This window comes from Phragmites australis, chromosome 15 (assembly GCF_958298935.1).
Source record: "Phragmites australis chromosome 15, lpPhrAust1.1, whole genome shotgun sequence".
NCBI classification, from domain to species: domain Eukaryota; kingdom Viridiplantae; phylum Streptophyta; class Magnoliopsida; order Poales; family Poaceae; genus Phragmites; species Phragmites australis.
This window is the reverse complement of record NC_084935.1, coordinates 11,542,603-11,553,885: the sequence shown is the minus strand read 5'-3', so window position 1 is coordinate 11,553,885 and position 11,283 is coordinate 11,542,603. Positions and strand designations below refer to the sequence as shown.

At 46.1% G+C, this 11,283-nt stretch overlaps 2 protein-coding genes across 3 annotated transcripts; one reads left to right on the top strand and one right to left on the bottom strand.

The window, feature by feature from the left end:
* The first annotated feature begins 274 nt into the window (after positions 1 to 274).
* On the top strand, positions 275 to 6,596 carry LOC133893645 (transcription termination factor MTEF18, mitochondrial-like). 2 transcript variants are annotated; one of them, XM_062334726.1, is made up of 3 exons: positions 275 to 2,197; positions 4,069 to 5,748; positions 5,832 to 6,596. In XM_062334726.1, exon 1 carries the CDS (start codon positions 386 to 388, stop codon positions 2,120 to 2,122), a length of 1,737 nt encoding a protein of 578 aa, XP_062190710.1. In that variant the 5' UTR covers positions 275 to 385; the 3' UTR covers positions 2,123 to 2,197; positions 4,069 to 5,748; positions 5,832 to 6,596. The 2 variants fall into 2 exon arrangements, with proteins under 2 accessions (XP_062190710.1, XP_062190709.1); XM_062334725.1 differs by having other exon boundaries at positions 4,069 to 6,596.
* Positions 6,597 to 8,987: 2,391 nt separating this feature from the next.
* On the bottom strand, positions 8,988 to 10,767 carry LOC133893037 (myricetin 3-O-rhamnoside 1,2-glucosyltransferase UGT709G2-like). Its single transcript, XM_062334011.1, has one exon. The coding sequence runs from the start codon at positions 10,672 to 10,674 to the stop codon at positions 9,211 to 9,213; it is 1,464 nt and encodes a 487-aa protein (XP_062189995.1). The 5' UTR covers positions 10,675 to 10,767; the 3' UTR covers positions 8,988 to 9,210.
* Between the last annotated feature and the right edge of the window lie 516 nt (positions 10,768 to 11,283).

Here is an 11,283-nt window from a genome sequence, read left to right as displayed (position 1 = left end):
GCGTGGTGGTGGAGGGAGGAGCTGGGGGAGTGGGCGAAGTGAACGAAGAGGAGCTGGTGAGGGGGCAGAGTGAACCAAATGGTTAAAGAAAACCAATTTAATATACGAGAGAGATGATAGGGGATGAGATATACAATATCTGATAGAGATAGATGGAACAAATAATGCTGTAATATTGATATAAGATAATATAATAGTATTTTAGAGGATGAAATTTTAAAATAGTTATTGAAGGTGGCCTAATCACAGTGTATGATTCCAGCCGCAGAGAGAAAAACCCTAACGCTTCTAACCCCTTCTCCGTCCCTCTCCTTCGCTGGAGCTGAAGCCGAGCAATGCCATAGAGCAAGCCGCGCCGCGCCGCGCTGCCCAGCCCAGTCCGGCCATGCCGCTCCGCGCCGCGCTCCACCTCCGCCGCCTCTTCTCTACGGACCCCGCTACGGCGCCGCCGAGACTGCGAAACCTGCCCTACCGCCTCCGCCGCGTCGCCGTCCCCGCCGCGCGCGCCGTCGTCTCCGAGTACCTCCACTCCACGCGCTGCCTCCCGTCCTCCCACGCTGACTCCATCGCCGCGCACTCCCCGCGCTCCCTCCTCGCCTTCCTCGCCGCGCTCCCGGCGGTCCCGGGCACCCTCCCCACGGTGGAGCTCCCGGCCCTCCTCCGTCGCTACCTCTCCTTCAACCCGCTCAACGAGCTCCCCTTCTTCCTCGAGTCTATCGGCGCGCCACCCAATGCCGCCGCCGGCGCGCCCCGCTTCGATCACATGTTCCTTGACGACCATCCTTATCTGCTCGGCGCCGTCGCTGCGCTCGCCCACTTCGGCTTCCCCTGGTCCCGCCTCGGCCTCCTCTTCCCCGCCGTCCTCCTCGGCGTGGCCCCGGACCTCATCTCCGCGCGCCTCGCCGCGCTCGAGGCTCGCCTCCACCGGCTCCCTCGCGCCGCCATCATCGCCGCCTGCCTCACCTTCCCCTCGCTTCTCGAGGGCGATCTCTCCGACGGCAACCCACTCGTTAAGGATCTTGGCACCGCGTTTCGATCGCTGAGATCTGATTTGGGCTCCAGCAATGACATTGACGCGTTCTCAGTGGTGTGCCGGAGGATGCGGATGTTCTATGATGCTGGAGCAGAGGTTGGTAGCATTGGGGGTCTTGTCGGGGCCAGCCGGAGGGTGTTTCTCGAGCTCGGGGAGGAGAGGATTGGTGAGAGATTGCGGTTCTTCAAGGAGTTGGGGATGGAGGGGAAGGAATTGGGGAGGTTCCTGCTGTGCAATGCCGGGGTTTTCGATCCTGATTTCTCTGATGTGGTGATCTCGGTGCCAGAATACCTGCGAAGAGTTGGGTTGGCAGAGGATGAGGTTGATGCGGCGGTAGAGAAGCACCCGTATGTTGTCGGGAAGAACCAGCTGGAGAACCTCCCCAGGGTGCTGCGAGCAATGGAGCTGGAGTGTCGGTTCCTGGAGAAGATTTCTGTCGGTGCAGAGAGCTTGCGCTATTTATCACCAGATTTTGTTTCGGAGGATGATAGTTATGATGTCGATGTTGAGAGAGCATTTTTGGATGGGATGGCTAAGGTGAAAGCTGAGAGGAAAGCACAGCATGTGGACAGCAAGCTGGAGTTTTTGAAAAGTATTGGGTATGCTGAGAATGAGATAGCCACAAGGCTAATTCCTTTCCTGCACAGCACTCGGGATTTGCTGCAGGAGCGGTTTGATTACCTCCTTGAAAGAGGGGTGGAGTACAAGATTCTGTGTCAGATCTTGAGTGTTTTTCCAAAGGTGCTAAACCAAGGCAAGGAGATGCTGAATGAGAAGTTAAACTACCTCACAGAGGAGCTGGGCTACTCCTTGGAGTACCTTGATTGCTTCCCTGCATTTCTGTGCTTTGATTTGGAGAACAGGACCAAGCCTAGGTATGCAATGCTTCGGTGGCTTCAAGAGCATGGCTTGCTCAAAAAAACATTAGCCCCCGCAACAGTGCTTGCTAACTCCGAGAAGAGGTTTATTACGAGCCTCTACATTGCGCATCCTGCAGCTCCAAAGTTGTGGCTTGAGTGCTTCTCTTCAAGAATACATATGGAGTATTATCTCAAGAACATGTTTAGCCAGCATCCAGAAAACAAATAATTATGTCTTGAATTTTATTGACATGATTGTGAGAGGTACAGAGGATTTGTCATGTGCATCCTTTCCCTATTGGAGGTACTTGTTAGTTCTAACAGCTTTCCATTGTGCAAAAGCCTTTGCTCCTGCATATTTAGCTTGAAATGGAATCTACCAATTAGATAGCAAACCATGTAACTTATTTTGTCAAAACTGTGCTGTAAATTTGAACTCTGAGGCCAGTCACATTTCCACTGTCCCTTTTGTGGCTTTGCACTAATTGAACAACATGATATATTCATCTTAGATGAAACACTGCTCCTGATAACAGTTTAAATGCCAGTTTATCGATGGTGCCATAGTTGTAATTTAGTAGCATTGTTGTACATCATCATATTTCCCTAATTCCCTCGGTTGAAGCTATATGCTGTGGTGGCATGATTCCTGCCTCCTTTCAAACTGGTATTCTTTGGGTTGGCTTATGCTGAAAACGTGTGCATATGTGTGCAAGACTCCTTTTCCCTCAGTCCAAAAGAAGAAGAAGAAGAAGAAGAAGAGGGTAAACAACACACTTCATTTTTGTTCACAAGATAAACAAAACAAATGAATTCTTTTATGAGAATTGATGATCTTATGGAAAATGAGTATGGATTTACTATCTATATTCTATACTTCTGCTTTCCTATAGAGGCCTTGCCATTGTTTCATTATTAGATAGTTTAGTTGGATGCATTCTTGGAGGTCAACAAGGATTCAAAATCAAGACGAAGATGTTGCCGGTTTCAGCTCATGTCATAAACAGGTATTGTTTCTTGGACATTCTGACAGACAAAGATCAGCAGTCCCTGTATGTTACTTGGCTGAATGCAAGGCCTTATTTCCTGTTGGCACCTGAGAATTCAGTGAAGTACTCATTCAGTTAAATTACGCTTGTAGGGATTAACGGTATATATCTTTTTATAAAGATTCATTTTAGCTTTTCTAGAACTAATCATTGCGAGTGTTTAATCTTAAATGCTATGTGTCTATCAAGTACGCCATTGTCAGAAGAAAAAAAATATCTCCTATAGAACTTTATTGTTACCCTTTCCCTCCCTGCTTTTAAACCAATAAAAGCGAATTATATGATCCGTTTAACTAAGGAACTAGGTTTGAGGAGAAAACTGGCATGGCTGAGCATTTTCCAAGTATGTGTGCAATTTAGTTCCTTACATCTCCCAGCACATATTTCACTGTTGTGTTGCCAACAACCTAATGGGTCGTTTTCTATAGTTTAACACTTAACAAACATTCCATCATGTTATTTTATATTGTTGCTGCTTATTTTACATAGATGTGCTGGCAAATGTACTGTTTTCAGTGAAGTTGTTCTGATCCGCATTCATGCACAATTGTCATTTTCACTGAAAAGGAAACTTCTATCTAGAGACTCCAGATTTGTAGACTAGCAAACCATGCGTGCTCTTGTTTTTACGTGCTGTTCTTTTTTTTTATGTTAATTAAAATCCCCTCTGGTATTTTCTGTTTGTATAGCAATGTCAAAACCTGGCTGGTGCTATGGGTGAACAGGCGCTTGAATTTTATGCCAATGTTATCTATGCATCAGGAAGGGAGATTTTACATTGTGAGGTGTTGGAACACTAAAATGTGTCGAACTGGTGCCTCTGTATTGACACAAAGTGGTGCCGGTCTTTTGGAATCATTTTCTGTTTTTTGAGATTACTTCTGCATAGAAGACTTTCCTTTCTGATATTTGAGGGGTAGCTCATTAAGATTCTTGTTATAATTTGTTGCTTACCTGCTTATCAATGGAAAGTTTCAATTGACCAATTATTGTATTTAGACTCGCTTCATACTTTCTTATTTACCTTTAGTATAAGAGACAGGCACACAAGTAAATGATCAAGTCTCAGGTGTGTTGTTATCATTCACGTGAACTGGTTTATTGAAGATGAAACATTTCTTTGCAGGCTACCGATGTTGGCTGTTGCTCAAGTAGGATGAAGTCTCTGGATCTTATTGTTGTTATTGATCTCTCAGAGTAATGAATAGACAGGTTATTGTTTGTTAGAACTGTTCATTTACTTCATCGCTTAATGATCTGTTATGTTATTTCATCTCCTAATTCTTATAGTTAGTTTCCTCTACGAGCGGAACTCTATTTGCATCAGCGTAGTTTACAGTTACACAGCCCACCTGCAGTCTGCCAAATCATTATGGACAAGCATTTTCGGCTATTGATTGAACAATGTCAAAATATGATGAAGATACATTGATTCCTTCTTTATTTTCGGACGCTGGCTGCATTTCTTATTTAAATCGAAACAAGTTAAAGTTGTTTACAGTTAGTAATGCAGGGGACTGTTCTTAATTAATGTGTGTTACAATGCTCCTATCAATTTGTTAAGCTGTGTTGTTGATTGCATTTTATCTTTTTTCAGATGCTGGTAATATTTATTTATTAGGTTGAACCAACTTAATATGGGTTAGCTTGTCATCGTATGTGAAGTTCTTTCCTGATGATCTGTTATTGAAAAGTAGGATAATAAACAGCAGAATAATATCTATCTTCATTTCACTTTGACTTATGGCGGGTTTTCCAACCCTAGTATATACTAATTCCTTGATAGCTTACCTGCAGAGTATAAAGCAATCATAATCTATATGCATATTTTGCAAAACAACCTATCACATTGGATTTGTCAACAGCGCAGTCTAGCAAAGATAAATGGTACCGTCTGCATAAGAACATTTTGAGGAATGATATCATGTTGCATATATGCTATGTTGTAATGAATTGTCTCCTCTGCACTTTTGGATTGATATATTTGCTGCTCCATGATTTCTGGAAGTAAATGGGTAATTACATACTTGAGAGTATTCTTATATGTATGTGCCTAGATAGACTTCCCCTTCCCTTTTATAATATTATTTATATAATTTATGCTGATTCTCCTGCTAATTTTCATTTGGCTGATGGCCAACACAACCTATAGACAGTGCTCTATTGTGGAGGTACTATAGTTCTTGCTATGTTTTTCCTGGTTCCACATTTATAATTTGTATGCATGCATGCTAGCCATGCGTCCAAGCATCCATACTATGTGTATGAGCTGCTTCTATGCTTGGTTGACATCAGTCCTGAGAGTTGTAGTTTGTGTGCTTTGATTCCATGTGTAAATCTGCTATCCGATGATCCAATTGGAAAGAACATAACAGCCTTTCTAAGGAAGAAACGATATCTCTATTATAGAAGGTTGTTGCAGAAACTAGATTTGAAATGGAAGTATCGAACTTTGGAGATAGGTTGTAATGCTATATTTCTCAACTTGATCTTTTGATTGTCCTGTACATGATGCAACCTGGTGCACATGCTGCTTGTTTTTTCTACGGTGCAAGAGGGGCAAAAAAGAGAGCAGGGCATATGGTCTGTAATTTCTGGTCCTGCCTGTTAAACCCCGCCTTGGCCTTGGTAATTATAACTGTGCTGAGCGCCAGGAAATTCTTTTTGTCAGTATTTTTATAAAAATGCTTTTATGTGAAACTGGGATGATTTGTACCTAAGGGGCATGTTTTTTTTTTTCCAATCAATGGTGATCAATTTTCATCTATTCCAAAGCCGCAGGAAAGCTTTCGATCCAATCGACTTGGTATGGATGAATGCTGTTTTCGTTGCAAGTTCATACATTAGTTTTTTGTCAGTGAACTAAACGGTACATTTGCATGTTTTCAGGCTTTTTGCTGCACCGATCAGTTTGTATCAACATACAATGTTTGACTTGTCAGTTCAACCATTGGTGCCAAACAACTAACAAAATGTAACCTTATGGTACGTGTTTCTCTAACCCATGGATGCTCCGCAGGTTGAACCATTTCAAGAGAAGCTTGAAGCGGGAACAAACTTCTGAATTATGTACTGGCAATGTCAGCACCTGAACTTGCTGTGGCCATCGCATCATGTTGCAACGCATGTGCACATGTCTGGCAGTGGCAGCTGGAGAAATCACAGTGACAACATGAAGATGGTGTCGAATACTGTGGGATTGTTACCTACATGGAAAACTAGGAGTGAATAAAAGATGCCTTTTGCGATATCGGTCTTCGACTTGGAGATGGGCGTCTGGGGATCGCATCCAAACAAAGGGCTTATCTTAATGAAGCCCTGGATATTCAGGAATTGATGAAGAGATCCTACTGCCACATCCTTATGTCCTGTTGCCCACTGAATACCGCCTTGTACCGCAATGGCCAGTAATTATCCCCGATTATGGCCTTGTACCGCAATGGCTAGTAATTGTCCCCGATTGCTTGAACTATGGGCGTCTCTACAAGCTGGAGTAGGAGTCGATCTCCTGTGTAATCTGTTACGAACTAATTGATCAAAGCAACCGCTATTTGCGGTTGTACCCGTTAGTTGGGAAGGGATGTCTTCCAGGACGGATGCTCATTCAACTTGTATGTATGTACATCAACACAATGAATGAAAGCAATCACATTCACTTTCATTTCTCTGTCGACTTTTCTACTGTTCAACTGTTTTGCAACACATTATCAAGCATGCTCTACAATTGAGAGCACACAGGAGCAAAGAAGGAGAAAGCACATTCCTAGGTAAGAAATGAGGATTCTTTGAGAACTTACCGGTTAACATTGGAGATAGCCTTGCTCCTTGCTCTCCCTCCGCGTCGCAAGCCTCCAAGCCCGTTCAGGAATCGACGCCACCATCGTCGTTGTCACCAACATCGATGGCATCCTCTGGCTCCTTGGCCACTCACTAGACGTGAGCGGTGCAACGCCAAGGCTACTCCGGTCTCTGGAGGTCCCTGTTGACGTTGTCCTTGGAGTCCTTTGATGGCCCTCCTCCTGGGTGACGCCGTTGATGCCGCCTCCATCGTCCCTACCACCCCCAGCAGCGCTGACCAAGCTTACCTTCTACGTTCGGCTCTGCATGTGGCACATTAGCACGACTCCACCACTGCCTCTCCACCAGCTTGGCCTCACGTGTTGGCTTTCTGGTCGTTGAACGGTGTCGCCGGCCAGCCTACTGATCTGGCTCGCCTCTTCTGAGCGGCCCTTAGGGCAGTGATGCAACAGGCCGTTGGAGGCGGTGCCGATGACTCCATCTGAGGCCTCCACGACGTTAACACTGTCGCCACCACCAGATCTAGCCCACCCTACAGGCGGTGGCAGCGGCAGCACGCCCAACCAGTGGCGCCGCGGAAGTGGAGGCGGAGGAGATGTGGGGGTGGGGGAGGGGAAAAGCTAACTCTAACACCCCTAGACAGGGTATATATAAGCCGAGTAATAGGCCGGCACTCACATTTTTGCAAAAGACCCTCAGGTTTTTCATTAATTAAGCACCAACATTAAAAAATAAATAAAAGCTCATTTTTTTATGTTCAAGTCCTCATACTTAATGATTATTGTGTTATGTTTATTTACATAATGTAACTTTGCATTCCAGGTGCTTAGGTCTTTAGGAATTGCATTGTTTTGTGTATTATTGCAATTTTTAAATATTACTTTAGTGACACTCCATGATTTAATATAATTGAAGTTTATTAAACAATTTTTATTGCTTTCTTGCAATTATTTCATTTCCTATTTCTGCAATTAAATATTTATTTAAGCCTCAGTTAAATTATTTACAGATAATTATGCAATTTTTTTGGTGATTACCTTATTATTTTATTGGCATAAACACAAGGTAGTAGAGACTATAATATTAGCTATGACTGTAGTGTCGTACATCTTAATTGGATATAATCCATGTTATAGTAGCGAGTTTCTCGCATACTGCTGAAAGGTCTATACCAAATGGTGATTATCTTCATCGTGTTTTCCAATATTTGCCATGCACAAAGACTATATCTTGCCCTGATTGCATGTCACCCACTTCTTTAAAAATGGAGACCAATACATTAGCAACAAATATTTCACCTATCATGAAGGTCTACACTAATAATTATTCAATACTCATATTGAGTTTTAATTTTGCATTATTATAACATTTCTATGATATTTAATTTACTTTCATAGTAAGTTAATTCAGTTCATGGTATTCTATGTAGGACATGGCTCATATATCCAACAAAGATTTTCAGGAACTTGCATTAGATGGTTACAACTATCTAACTTGGGTTATAGATGTCAAAATTTTTATGATGTGAGAACTCGATCAAACAGTATTCAAACTAATTATTAGGTGGATCATTGACATAATCACAACTACGACGATTAATCAAAATACCGCTCCGGTAGTCCCGTCACGTGTTTTGTACCCAAGGATCGGAACACATGCCTTCCAATATATTCATCACAACATAGTTTAATAAAGAGCAGGTAATTAAATATTTATATTACAAGTCTTTAAACATGCAGTTGTTTCCACAATTTACATCAAAAGGAAACAACAACTACACAGCAGAAGATAAACCTATACAAAAAAAGCCGACAGTGCCATATACCCTTAGGCACCGTCCCAAAAGTACTGAGTTTGGAGTAGAGTGTGCTACTCCTGCCCGTCACCCTGATCGGTAGGCACAAAGTAGCCGAATACTACATCTTTCTCACCGACTTGTGAACCTGCAACAACTTAAGTGCAGCACCCTGAGTACGAAGGTACTTGCAAGTCTTACACAGTATGGGTATATATATTCCCAATTTCAAGGATCATGCATTAAGCTGGTAGCAAGAACTAAATATGGTTAAGTTAATTAAGCGGTAAGCATCCTAGACATATGTGTGAGCAACTAACTTAACCAACTTATATGAAACTACCTTGCCACAACCAACAACTGAGCATATGTAAAAGTAACAACAAATATATCAATATGAACGAGTACCAACTGGAACCACCAACCACCATACATAGATCAAAATCACATGTCCAAACACAAATTCATTCGAAAGGAAACTCTTAGAGATGAGAAAAAAAATAAAGGGAATGTTAACGAAGAGGAAAATCAAGAAGGAAGAAAAAGAAAAGAATATGATTGGAATGGTCTTATTCTTATCTTTATCGGGAGTTGAAAACCAACATATCACAATATGAGATCGCCAAGTTGTCCTTACAATATGAGGCGTCACTGATGCTGCTTTCAAGTCCCCATTCATGCTTGAAGATCAGGCTCAGCATCCGACATGCCGAGCTCCCTGATGAGCTTGACGAGCCGCTCAAACTCCATCGCCGACGACCCACCGTCAGCAATGTCCCGCCTCACCTGCTGCGCTAGAGCCCGAGCCGAGCCCCTTATCCCGGCGGACTCCATTGCCTCCCTCACCATCCTCTCTACTACGGCTCTGTCGCACACGTCCTTCATGTCCAGCCCCGTCCTCCACACAGCGCCCACGAACCGGCTGTTGATCTGCTGGTCGGCGAAGAACGGCCAGCATATCATAGGCACGCCCTCGACGATGCCCTCCAGCGTGGAGTTACAGCCAGAGTGCGTCAGGAAGCACCCCACCGCCCGGTGCCGCAGCACGTCTCGCTGTAGCGCCCACGCCACGACTCGGACCTTGCTGTCTCCCGCCGCCCTGACGGTTTCTTGGAGGACGGAGTCCTGGCTCGCACCGACCATGTCTGGCCGGAGCACCCAGAGGAAGGGGTAGCCGGTGGCGACAAGCCCGGACAGGAACTCGGTGAACTGCTCGTGGGAGATGACGGCAAGGCTTCCCAAGCTGACGTACACGACGGACCGGTCCGCCTGACCGTCGAGCCACGACATGCAGCCTTCGTCCTCGCGCCACAGGCTAGAGGCCGCCGCCGGCGCTGGGGACATGGCGTGGAGAGGCCCAATGGCGAATACGTCGCGCATGTGCGGCGTGATATGTTGGAGCGCTGACCGCTCCAGAGAGGCGGCCGTGTTGAGTATGAGCGCCCGTGCCTTGCCGCTGTACACGGTGAACTCGGCCAGCAGTTGCAGCATGGGGTCGACATCGTTGGTCTCACTGCGACGGCGGCACAAACTTGGAAGATCCCGCCGCCGTAGGAATCTCTCCATCTCCGGAACGCCGCGCACAGGCTCGTCGAGGTCGCCGCCTTCTGGGAAGGGGAGCTCTCCAAGCTCGAAAAGCTTGGGCACGGACAGGTACGCCAAGAAACTGCACGCGCTTGCCGTGCGGAAGACGAACGCCGGGATGCTGAGATCCTCGGCAATGTTGATGGCCCATGGCATCAAGCCATCGGCTACGACGCATGTCACCGACGGGAAGCAGCCGCCGCCACCGGGGTCGACGCCGGCATTATTAGCACGGCTCGGGCTCCCCACGGCTGACAGCAACGCGGAGAGCAGAGCCCGGTACGCGACGGGGCCCGCCGCCAGCAGCGACTTGGCGAGCTCCATGACGTCGCCCACCGAGCGGGGATGGTCGTCGGGAAGGCCGTCCGGGATGGACAAGAAGCGGAGGCGCGGCGAGCCTGCCGCGGAGGCGCGAGCGAGGCGGCGGAGGTTGTGGTCGGTGTGGAGGAAGGTGACATGGACGCCGGCTGCGGCGAGGCCCGTGGCGAAGTGGAGCATGCAGTTGATGTGGCCCTGCAGCGGCCACGGGAAGACGAGCACGTGCGACGCCGCCATGTCCGCAGGCCGGCACGGCCGGCGATCTGTTGTTGGACTTGGACTCTTTCTCTCCGCGGATTCGTGTGTTTGGCCACTTCCAAATGAGCGGCCCTTTTCCTCCTCGATCTGTGGTTGGTTGGACAAATCGCAAGCCTAGTGGTCTGTAGTCGTAATAGTCGTATCGCCGGCACCCCACGTGCTTTGGAGGCTAGTACCCGTCGGCACTTACGCAACCGCAGCATCTATCTCCGAGAACATATCCGGTGTTCCAACCATTTTGAGGTGTTCCCATGATCTGATGCTCAAAGTTTCCTAAAAGGACGAAGTCGGGAGCAGAGCGCGCAACCCGCCCGTCTGTTGGGTTTTGTTTAGGGACACGTGCTGAACGGATTCGAGCTGTATTTGAGAATACGGCAAAAATGGCAAGATATAGTAAAACTCGTGCAAAACTCACATATGTTAGAACTCAATCGAATCGCATTTTGACCAGAGGTATTTCTTTATTTCTATTTTTCATTTTCTCTTGCTTGTTTAAAAAAGGTAAAGACTTCTTTTTGTCGTATACGCGCTATCACTCCAGCCCGCACGCCGCTTCCAGCCGCCCAATTAGCTCCTATGGTCATATCT